The sequence below is a fragment of the Erinaceus europaeus genome, chromosome 4, assembly GCF_950295315.1.
Source record: "Erinaceus europaeus chromosome 4, mEriEur2.1, whole genome shotgun sequence".
Taxonomy (NCBI): domain Eukaryota; kingdom Metazoa; phylum Chordata; class Mammalia; order Eulipotyphla; family Erinaceidae; genus Erinaceus; species Erinaceus europaeus.
Genome location: NC_080165.1, coordinates 118,862,809 through 118,875,612, shown reverse-complemented (window position 1 = coordinate 118,875,612; position 12,804 = coordinate 118,862,809). Strand labels below are relative to the sequence as shown.

Genomic DNA, 12,804 nt, shown 5'->3' with positions numbered 1-12,804 from the left:
AATTAATAGTATAATTCTGGAAGTTGTAGGTTTTATTTTCAAAACTTTGAACAGATTAGTAAACTATTGCTTCTTAGATCTGCAAGTTTATTTCATTTTTCAAAAATGTATTTAAAAACAATTGCTAGAAATTAATAGTTTTAGATCATGTTTCTGGTGAATGGCTATATAAAAAACATTTGAGCACGTATATGTTAAATTAAGATTAAAAGAAAGATTAAATCAAATATTTGAGTTATTACATAATAGGATGGTTGCTAAGGTAATATCAAATATAATTTTATATCTCTATATTAAAAACACTTGATCTTTTGTTCATAGCAAGATATGGTGGTCCTGTTGTATTCTCCTGCATGCTGCCACCCAATTACCTCAATACCATTTATTGAACAAAGTCTCTTTTCTCCATTTAATGTTTTAGGGGCCTCTTGGCATATAGTAATTATCCACATGTGTGTAAATTTACTTCTAAGCTCTCACTTCTATTCCATTAATCTCTGTGTCTATTTTTGTTCCAATGCCACACAGAACATATAATGTGCTGACACCTATGCTATGGACATGTGAAACTGTACACTTGTGACAAGAGTCTTTCAACTTCACATTTCCTGCAATAAAGCAATCTATCAAAAAAAAAAAAATCACACAGTCACAAATCTTCTTGGCTAAAACTTACAGGAAAAAAGTGAAAAAAATGCAAATACAACTGCAGAACTACAGCTTTGATTTAAAAAAAAAAGTCATGAAATTAAATGTAGTTGGAATTTTGTTGTTTGTTGAAATATTTAATAGAATAGAGGTTTCTTTCCTTTGGTTATCATCTCCAAAAAGAATATGGTAATAGAATAAGGGATATTGTAATAGAATAAATATAAATCTCCCATGACCTCTCAGTTTTACAATGGGACACTGTTGTTATAATTTGCTCTCCTTTTTTAAAAAAAACTTTTTTTTTTATTTCTTTTCCCTTTTTTGGCCTTATTGTCTTTTTGTTGTTGTTTCTGTAGTTATTATTGATGTTATTGATGTCTTTGTTGTTGGATAGGACAGAGAGAAATGGAAAGAGGAGGGGAAGACAGAGAGGGAGAGAGAAAGATAGACACCTGCAGACCTGCTTCACCGCCTGTGAAGGGACTCCCCTGCTGGTGGGAAGCCAGGGGCTCGAACCGGGATCCTTATACAGGTCCTTGGGCTTTGCGCCATATGTGCTTAACCCACTGTGCTTTCTGCCCAACTCCTTCCTTTTTTTTTTTATCAGTAACATTTCAATAAAGAGCAAACCTAACATTTCAGATAATAACCTAATAAAAACTACAGAAACTACTTTTGTGGCAGGTTAAAATAAACTTTTTATGACAATTCTGGGAGCAAGAATTGCACTGCGTTTAAGTTTGAATTTCGTTTGGAACAAGACTTCAAAATAAAGAAATAAAAAAACCTTTATAATAATTATTTTGAAAGTGTAGGTATTCCCTTAGGATATTAAGGAAAACAATGAAAAAGAATATTGTAATAAATTTTCTCAAGTATTAAATGCTTAAAAACACATTAGGGTAACTGTTTTTTTCCTGAAATTATAAGATAAATATTTAATAAGTTCAAGAATTTATTATAAAAGAGTTGAAAAAGTTGGGAAAGGACACATCATACTTCTTTATCAGGCATGATCTTACTAGTTGCACAGCAGAATTACTCCATTGCTGAGAATATTTCTGTGAAGATGATGATTTTATCTTATTTTGATATATCTCATTCTTGCTATAGTGTCCTATAATTACCTTTGAAATAGATTTCAGAAAGATCTGCTGAAGATATTTTCTATCATTTGTATTTTATAATTTCAGCAACACAGTAATTGATTCAGTAGATGATCTAGACTTATCTTATAGATTGGTATTTTGACTTTGGTTCCTTTTAATATAAAAAAGACAAAAAAATGAATCTAATTTCTCTCTCTCAACATATTATCCTCTGTTATATTAGAATTCATCTGGCTAATTATGTATTTTGGAGCTAAAGCTCATCTCATCTGCTCTGCCCAAGTTTCTTACCATGTAAATGAGTACTGCACTCCATGGCTCAGCCCCTCACTGATTTCATTCCAGAAAATGAACTTAGGCCCAGGTTGTTACAGATAGATTCTTAACAGATTGAGCTATAAGCTATATTTATGCACAGAATAAGCCTCCTGAGGATGAATTATCTATGTCATACTTTTGATAGGTGTGTCCTTTAATAATCTTTAGAGGGCTGCCAGCAAAGAGATTGCAGAAAGTCACCAGAGAATTTGCTCTGTGAGAATGAGCCAGTGTTATGGCACTGTCCTTGCAACTTCAAAGGGGCAACATGGGCTAACCTTGCACAAGGTCAGTGGTGGAGAAGAAACTGGGAGTAGGAAGTAGGTAGGAAGGAAAGAAAGAAAGGAGGAAGGAAGGGAGAGAGGAAGGGAGGAAGGGAGGAAGGGAGGAAGGGAGGAAGGAATAAAGGAGGGAAGAATGGAGGGATGGAAGGAGGGAAGGAAGGAGAGAGGGAAGGAGGGAAGGAGGGAATGAGGGAGGGAAGGAAGAAAGGAAGGAAGGAGGGAGAGAAGGAAGGAAGGAGGGAGGAAGGAATGAGGGAGGGAGGGGAGGAAGGAAGGAAAGAAGGAAGGAGGGAGGGAGGGAGGGAGGAAAGGAAGGAAGGAGGAAGGGAAGAAAGGAAGGAAGGAAGGAAGGAAGGAAGGAAGGATAAACCTAGTTTAAATCCAGTTAAGTATTCACTTCACTAGTTACCTAATATTATATGTTTTTCAAAGAGGGTGTTTCTTCAGTCAAGAGTAAAAAATTGACTCACTTATTATCCTTTTTGATACCATAAAAGTCACTGATATCCATTCATTCAGAAGTTTGTTTTAGTCTATCATTATCCATATAAAGGCCCTAGTCCAAATAAAAAGCAGTAAGGACATGTTCCAGTCAACTGAATACAAACCAGAAACTTTCCTTTTATCATTTTATTGGAGAAGCTAATGGTTTACAGTATAATTGTTGACACATGGGCAAATTTTCTCATTTTGACATGACAGGTGTCTGAAAAGCACTCTCAACCTCAACTTAGGTCCTTTTCCATTACCATGCACCAGAACCTCAAAACCCTCCCTCCCCCTGGCCATCTTCCCTAGCCTCCTTCCCCAGAGTTCTTTGCTTTGGTATAATACACCCAAACCAGGCCAAGTCAAAGTGAAAACCTTCATTTGATGACCTCTTGGGGGGAAGTATTTCCATACTTAGTTTACATAGTAGCACCATAGTTCTAAGTTTCAAGTAGCTCACACTAAAAATACTACCATCCACCAAGACAGAAATCACTGTATTTCTTTCTCTAATTATTTGTATATTGAATAAGCATTAGTACTTGTCAAAATAAAATAAACTATCTTTATTTGAATAAACTAATTTAAAAGTAGTTTTGATATATAGTATATATCCTTCGATGGTTTCTGTCATAAGCCAAAAATCCTTGGTAAATGAACGCAGTTAGGAGATGTTGTCTGTGACCATACCAACCTATACATACCTAATCTTGTCTGATCTCAGAAGCTAAGAAGATGTTGGATTCTCTTTTCTCTTTTATGATTTCTACTTTATCAAAGGGTTAATGAATTACAGTACACTTGCTAACACATGGGTGCCATTTCTGATTTACCTGTGATAGGTGTCTGCAAAACACTCATACTTCCAACTTGTGTCCTTGTACACCATCATGTGTCAGGGCACCAATACCCTCTCCATCCTTCCTCTTCCTCTCTTTCCCCAAAACATTAAAACCACTCAAAGTTTTTATATTGTATTTTCTCTTTCTGTCCTTGTTTTAACTTCCACCTGTAAATGAAAGTACTTGATATTCATTGTTCTCATTTTGGCTTATCTCACTTAACATGACTCCTTCAAGTTGAGACAAAGGAGATACCATGATCATTTTTAGTGGATGACTACATATAATCACAACTTTCTTAGTCACTCATCTGTTGCTGGACACTTGAGCTGCTTCCAAATTTGGGCTATGCTATCATGAACCTAGGTGTGTGTGTGTGTGTGTGTGTGTGTGTGTGTGTGTGTGTGTGTGTGTGTGTGTGTAGGTAGGTAGGGGAGGGGGGTATTTTAAAGGACAATTGGGCATTTAAGTCCAGATGGTAGAATAAGATGATAGTTTGGTGAAGAGTGACATGTTCTGATACCTATCTTAGGGAAATGCAAAAATATCCCCTTGTTTCAAAAATTGGTTTGGCCAAGATTTTTATATTGAAATGTTAAATGTATAAATGGTATAGATTTTAAGAATCTTTAAAGTGTGGCTGGCAAAATATTTCACTTGGATTGCCACAAACCCAGCCCTCACTTCACTGAAGTAAAATTCAGTGCTGTGTTTCCCTTTGTTTCTCTTTGTCTTTGGACTAAAAAGTCCAAACAGTGAAGCCCCAGAGATGGAGAAAGAAACATAGAAAGATATAATGATAAAATTACAGGGGAAAAAAAATGGAGAGAGAGAGAGAAAAGAAATGAAATCTTCAAATGTATTTATGGCTAAATCATCAATTTTTTTAAAAAAATATTTTTTATATTTATTTTTCCTTTTGTTGCCCTTGTTGTTTTTCATTGTTGTTATAGTTATTATTGTTGTTGTTATTGATGTTGATGCTGTTATATAGGATAGAGAATAATGGAGAGAGGAGGGGAAGACAGAGAGGGGGAGAGAAAGATAGACACCTGCAGACCTGCTTCACCGCCTGTGAAGTGACTCTCCTGCAGGTAGGCAGCCGGGGCTGGAACCGGCATCCTGATGCTGGTCCTTGGACTTTGTGCCACGTGCCCTTAACCCACTGTGCTACAGCCCAACTCCCTAAATCATCAAATTTACATGATATATTTAAGAACTGCAGAAGGTTCATGTATTACCCTTAAATTATCAAAAAGTAATTGACCATTTTATTTCAGATGAAATCAGGCATGTTCAGGGTGTTATGGTCATAGATCACATTTTATTTCATAAACATAAATAAAATGTTAAGGGAATTCAATGTTAGGTATGTTGCATTTGGGTTTGTGGTAATCCAGGTGAGATATTTTGATGAAAGAGAAATTTGGAAAGGAATGGTAAAGAGTAAAGAGAGGAGAGAGAAAGAAAGACACAGCACTGCTCCATCATTCATGAACTGACTTAGGAGATATTAACCAATATGCAAGTTATTCATTTATTTCCTGACACCCTGAAATGCAGATTTCTCTCTGCCCTATCAAGTCACATAAACTTAAAGAGAAGTTGCAAAATAATAATAATAATAATAATAATAATAAAATTCTAAGTTAAATGATGAGGTAAACTGCTAGTTGATATTAATAAACAGCCTTGTCATATTTCCTTCATGTGTCTTCATGTTCACAGTATTTCCTTTTCAAAATTATTTTAGTGGAATCAGATAGGAGCTAAAAACCTCTAGCACTATATTTTCTTTATTTTAGTGGACTTTGTCCCACGTGTGTTAGGTTAAAATCAACCTATTGTGGAGTACACATACACATTATATGTCTTTTGTATATTTCCCCCCATTTGTCTGAGGTAAGTGTCAAACAAGTAGCGTTCACAATTAATAATTGATAGACTAACTGACTGGTCAAAGATACTGAATGTAGTTATTTTGCATATTGCAGGGTACATACAGCTGTTACTGAAATTTAATACAATAAAATTTGCAGCAATCTTGGAATGTAAGGCATGCATTTCAGGTCATAAGATTAGTATTCTTCTCTTAAGTAGTCTATAAACTTTTGTAATTTTTAAAAATTTTTATTAATGTGTTTCAGGAAAAAGATTTGCAGTTTCTGAATTGGAGCTAAATATTTTTCCTGACACTATGTGCTTAAGAGCTTTTCGAAACCATGGGTAAAAGAAACCATGAATGAGGGGGTTGCAGGTGGAATTGAAGTAGCCAAGCCACACTAAAAGATCAAGTATTATTATGGGAGTGGAGTAGCCTAAATATGGGTCAATCAAAACAGCAAGGAAACAAGGCAACCAACAAGCTAAAAACACCCCCATTACTATGCCCAGAGTCTTAGCTGCTTTTCTGTCCTTTTTCTTAGACAAAGTTTGTTTAACTTCCCCCTTTGTGTTTTCTGGCAGGTTGCTGATGACCCGAGCATGTCTTTTAGAAACAATAAAGATTTTGCCATAAATACCAACCATGATGGAACCAGGAGTAAAGAAACATGTAGTGAACAATATTGTCCCCCAGAATTTGTTGAAAGTAAGTGCACAGAAATTGAAGCAAGCCACTAGAATCTCATAGCTCTGCATACCAGAAACATTGGCCTCAGACAGAACTAAAGCAAAAGAAAAAAGAGCAGGGGCTGACCAGCAAAATGCCAACAGCCTCTTGATTGTGGAAGTGGTCATTGTGGTTGTGTAGTGCAAAGGGTAACACACAGCATAAAATCGGTCAACAGCAATAGAACAAAGATGGAAAATGGAAGTCAGGCTTAACATCATGTCAAAACTTGCATGAAATTTACAAAAGCCATCCCCAAAGTACCAACAGCTCTCCACTGATCGCACCATGCTGTAGGGCATAATGACAAAACCCAGCAGAAAGTCTGTGGTTGCCATAGAGAGGATCAGAAAATTTGTGGGAGAGTGGAGCTGTTTGAAATGTGATATGGAAATCATTATAACTAAGTTTCCAAAGATCGTGATAACCATGGCTCCAGTCATAACCAAATACATTATGACTCGGACATGAAAGGGACGGTTGGTCGGAGGACAGGATTTATTTCCAAATCTTGGACAACTGGATAGGTCTTCAGGAATATAAGTTAGATCCATGATGTTTTCTCTCTTCAAATTCCTTTCTAGGAAGATGAGGCAATGCTTCTTCTCTTCTTAAAATTTCAGCTCCTAATGAAGTTTAAAATCACTTGTTACTAATTCATGTTGACTATAATTTAATTTTTTAAATTATATCAACTATGTTTGCTTTCTGTGCTACTTACTGCACATTAAAATTTTTTTCTTAGTTTCTAATGCAAACATTGATAAAAATTAAGCATTTGTTTGTGATATAAGTCACATACATTTGTAAGACTGATCTTTTCTTACTTTTGATAGAAATGGGCCTTGCATATTTAACTGCTCCGGGGTATATTGGGTTGTTGGAAAAATCATGACATGACTTTCTATACAAAAAAAAAGTGCATTAAGACTTTTCCAACAACTATATATATATTCACCAATTTATATTAAAATTATATATGTATATCCAATTTTTTTTAGTTGTTACTAGGGATTTACCACTTTATGCTGACTCTAGTAGAAAAAGAGACACACACACACAGAGAAAGAGAGGGAACTAAACACACATAGAAAGAAAGGGAGCAACCAAAACACATGAATTTCACCTGTTGTCATGATACCTCCCAAGTTAGGCTGGAATTTGAACATAGAGCATGCAGATGGCAATACATTCACTCTACCCAGTGAGTTATCAATCCAGTCCAAAGAGTCAGACTTCCAAAACAAAGTTTTATCACAGATTTAAAATATATTGAGGTGAATCTTTGATTGATCAGTTAAACACATTCATTTCAGAAGAAGGAATTAGCCTAACAACAAGTACTAAGAATCTAATTTTCAAATTCTTAAAATGTCACATTTACAAGTATCAAGTAATATAACAATTGCTCCTGCTGTGTAAAATACCCTGTAGTCTTCTAGAATCTAACTAGCTGTGTAAAGAATTTTCAGTTCCACTGATAACTGTGCATCTATGAATGCATAAATAATTTCAAATTATCTTTTCCATTTTTATTTGTTGAGACAATATCAAATGATAAAAAATTATTCCAGGGTGATATGAGCAAATAGTGTTACTATTCTTAGTAATTTGTTCAAATTAAATAGAATAAGCAAGATTTTTTTTACTTGAACACATATTTGGATAATACCCAAATTACAAATTATGTACATTACTTTTCTCTTTAAATTTTGATTGCATTGTGCTGGCTGAAATCTAAGGCTGAAGTCCTCAGTATTTCAAATAATTTTACTATAATAAAAATATACATAAAATAATTCTACTACATCATTCTCCTTGAAAAAGATTAGAAAATTAAACTACTCATTTTATATTTTATTAAAATTTAATTTTGATAAATAAAATTGATCTTAAAGGGGAAGTCAGGCTGTAAGGCAGTGGGTTAAGTGCAGGTGGCATAAAGCACAAGTACTGGCATAACGATCTTGGTTCGAGCCCCCGGCTTCCCACCTGCAGGGGAGTCGCTTCACAAGTGGTGAAGCAGGTCTGCAGGTGTCTATCTTTCTCTCCTCCTCTCTGTCATCCCCTCTTCTCTCCAATTCTCTCTGTCCTATCCAACAACGACGACACCAGTAACTACAACAATAAAACAAAGGCAACAAAAAGAGAATAAATAAATATTTTTTTTAAAAAATTGATCTTAAAGTATAAATTCTTACTATAAATTCCATTTTTTTAATTTTCAAGATTATTTTTAGTATGAAAGAAAATTCCATCTAAAGGCAGATTTGTCTTAATTTTTAACTAATTAGACTTGTTAAATAAAAACAGGATGACAACATTGTTTAATGTATAACTTCAAAATTAAAGCTGATATCAAAAAAGGGGTAATGGCATATATACTATAACAGAAAATATAAGAAAATGCTTGAAATTTATGAGGTTTCAAAATAATACATCTTTTTGTTAATTCTCTAGTAACTAATAGTGACCATAACGAGCATTTAAAGACTTTACTAATAAAGTTATTTGTATGGCATTCCAGGTATGATCAAAAACATTTTAAAGGGGCACTGAAAACTAAGATCAATACAAGAAAATTATTGATTCTATAAATGTACTTTATAGGTTTCTTTTTACAATAGTTTATGTACCATGATGTCAAAATAAAATATCATCTTGGTATGTAAATAATTTATACCAAATTTTTCACATTTCATAAATAAGGTCTGGTAGTGGACAGAGGTGGTATCTTTTAAAACATCTTCTCAAAAGAAATTTGGGACAAAAAATATGTAAGTGTTAGAAAACATATAACTCAGAATGGGGAGAACAACTTTCAGAGAGTAGGGACAGAAAGGAGAACGGAAATGTAAAGCACACCAAAGGCTTTTATTACAATTAGCTACAAAGTACCATATTTTAAAAATTATATAGATCAGGAAAACATTGTCACTAAGATACTGAGTGGTGGTTGCACCTGGCTGAGCACACATGTTGCCCTGCACAAGGATCCAGGTTTAAACCCGTGGCCTCCACCTACAGGGGAGAAGCTTCATGAGCAGTGAAACATGGCTGCAGGTGTCTCACTACTTTTCTATCTTCCCCCTCCCTCTCAATTTCTCTCTGTGTCTATCCAAAAATAAATTTTAAAAAATCCTCTATAAAATTGTCACTAAAAAAAAACTAAACATTTGAGAATATATTAAGAGTGGGGAACCCAAGAACAATTCATCTCAAGAAGTCTATTATCAAACACTTTCATGGTGGATACAAGGAGAAAGATCTGAGAATGCACATTTTGGTTAGAACATCATAGCACAGTCTTAAAATTTAGAAATGTGAATACTCAGCTTCTGTTTTCTGGAGACACTCGTCACAAAATTTCTTCCCTTTAGTCTGTAATAAATACTTCTGCCACCTGTGAGCACAGTAGTCTACGTTGTCCTACAAATATCTACTTTATGGCTTACCCAATCATTACCTTTCTTCTGTCTGATTGCTAACTCCTTCATCTCTGACAACTTTATGACTCAGCTCAAATATCATTTCCTGATTAAAAAAAAATTTTTTTTACTTTCTCTGTTGGAGATAATCTCAAAATTATAGACTACTAGGGTGACCAACAATCTTAGAAATAAGTGGCTCTACACCTTACAGTTGACTTTGATTTCAAATAGTTTTATTTACCTCTAGCATCAGACTTTTTTTTATCATTTTATTGGTAGGTTAATGGTTTACAGTAGTTTACAGTAGTTATTGATATATGGGTACAATTTCTCATCTCCTCATGATAGACATCTGCAAAACACTGCCAACTTAAATCCTTTTCCACCATCATAGTATAGTACTTTTTTTAGCCTAGTACTTTTTTTTTTTGGGGGGGGGACTCTTAATTGTTTTATTGACATGAACCTTTAGAACCTTTAGTGGCCATAGCAGCCTGGGAGCAGGGTAGGGATGGAGGGGTCAGGAGGGGATTTCTACTGACAATACAGTTCCAGAAACCTCTAGGGTGGGGCTCATATTCCTACATGCTTCTCTCAGGTCATACCAATTGATTCTGCATATTCTGATGACAGCCTAATCAATGCAACCAGTATGCATTGAACCTCAGCATGCTTCACTTCAGACTGTGTCCAGAGCATAGTACTTTTAAAAACTATATTGACTAAAAATTTCTTAAGAAAAAAATGACTTTTCTAATTGTTGCAATGCTTAACACAGACTTGTGTACATTAAAGGTAAGCAATAAAAGCTTATTAAATCAAATGAAAAGAAATTAATTTCAACATATCATGAACCCTCATTAGTTGGCATCTTGACTCATGGTATTACATATATCTTCTTCAGTAGAGGATAAAATATTAAGAACATAATGTGTGCAATTTATAAACATTTCCCACAGTAAAATATATTGTAAATGAAAGCCAACCAACAATAAAAGTTCTGGGTGTCCTGAAGTTTCTAAAATATGTGAAAGGCACATGCCTATTACTTTCCTCTCACTGCTTTATGTATATAAAATAGCTAAAGTCCAACATTATATAATAGAGGTATTTTGGTTTCCATTAAAATAAACTTCTCAAAATCTCTTACTAGCTCTAATAATAAGCAAAAAATAATTTCTGAGCAATATGGGCTCCAAAAGTGTCATGACCTCATCTACTTTACTTACCCTTGCTAATCAACATAAACTCTGTAGACTAGCTACCCCATCATTTCCTAGAAATAGTTTTATAAATGAGAAATCTCAGATGCAGCTCAAATGTACATCTTAGTAAGATAACTGCATCATTTATGCACTCGTGGAGTTACAGAGAAGATTTTAACAACAAGGAAACTGCAATTTTAGTTAGTAGACTCTCTTTGAATTTGAAATGAGTAATTTTTAAAGAGCCAATATTGCTCACAAGAGTAAATAATACCAAAAATAAAAACTGCAGCCTCCACTAGTGAGCTAAGCAATATATAGAACAAAATTAAAATATATTATCAAAAAGAGTTACTTTTTGAACTACTGAAATATATAACCACCTTACACTAAATGAATTATATCTTGCTAGTTCTACTTTGGACATCTTATATGCCACTGCACAAAAATAGGTAAACCTTGTCAAATTTTGATGAAACACATGGAACTCTTTCACTCAGATGTCATACTAGTCATTTTATGAAGTAGTTATGAAAAAAACTTAAATATATTATACTATATTTTTAATAATATATATAATGTGTACTCTACAAAATATCATTTATAACCTTCAATTACTTTGAAACAAAGACTGAACCATCAATAAAAAAATAGAATATTTCCAATTATTTTTACTAACTCCATTACCTTCCCCTTCCTGAAAAGTTAGGTGTGAAAAGTTAGCATAGCTTCCCGTGGCTGTACAAACATGACGTCCAGAAATTCTGGAAAGAGTAAAGTAAAGGATTGGAATATCTGATTCATATAAGTTTGCACTTACTCTCAAGAGAAATGAAGTGGAACAGTGAGATACAAGAGATCCATGAAAGGAATTAGTGATAGAGCCCCAGTAGAATTGTTCTTTTTACTCTCTTCCCTGAGGGAAATTGAAATCTATGTGTAATTCCTAAATAACTTTCAATTTGTTGTTTTCTAAATGAAGAATAACAATCTCATGGTCATTTGGGTTTCATTCTGGAAAAATAAGGTACTGAAGACATATTCAAGACATATAAATTCAAGTGTATTCAAGACATATAAATATAGCTAAATATTGACTGAAGATTTGTCTGAATCATGAAAAGTTTCTATTTATAGTTGGATTCTTGATTGTAATGTGGTGTTGGGCTGGAGAAAATTATTTATTTTTGCTACAGTTTGTTTAATTTTTTTTTAATTTAAGTAAAAGAGAGGGGGGAAAGATAGTGAAGGTGTAAGAAATCTTGAAAAAAAATTAAGAAAGAACATTGGGGGCCAGCTGGTGGCACCCCTGATTAAGTGTACACATTACAATGCACAAGGACCTGGGTTCAAGCTCCTGGTCCCTACCTGCAGAGGGAAAGCTTTGCAAGTGCTACAGGTGTCTCTCTGTCTCTTTCCCCCACTATCTCCCCCTACTCCTTCTATTTCTGGCTGTCTCTGTCCAATAAATAAAGATAATAATTTAAATTTTTTAAAAGGAAATGCTGAATAAAAGGTCAGGAGAGCTCATAACCTGTGTTGCTTCAATAATTAACTGTAATCCTAGGCAAATCGCTTCCTCTCTGGATTGAGTTTTCCCACATGTTACTTCCCATAAAATTCTACATGTTGAATGGAAAAATTACTAGCTCTGGGAAATAAAAATATAAAGAATGGTGGAGGATGGAGAGTATGTAGGAGGCTAGAGTGCTCTCTTCCACCAGCAACTAAGACAGTCATGACTACTATATTCTGAAGCTACAATAAAGGTGTCATAAAAAGGTACCAACTAAAGTTATATTTTAATGGAGGAGAATAATGGAGCAGAATTTTACAAAGAAGTGATAAAAGAAATAGTGGTTTA

General features: G+C 34.2%; 1 protein-coding gene across 1 annotated transcript; it reads right to left on the bottom strand.

Moving 5' to 3' along the window:
• Positions 1-5,800: 5,800 nt before the first annotated feature.
• LOC103124651 (trace amine-associated receptor 3) lies at positions 5,801-6,884 on the bottom strand. Its single transcript, XM_007535380.3, has one exon. It carries the CDS (start codon positions 6,856-6,858, stop codon positions 5,827-5,829), a length of 1,032 nt encoding a protein of 343 aa, XP_007535442.1. The 5' UTR covers positions 6,859-6,884; the 3' UTR covers positions 5,801-5,826.
• Between the last annotated feature and the right edge of the window lie 5,920 nt (positions 6,885-12,804).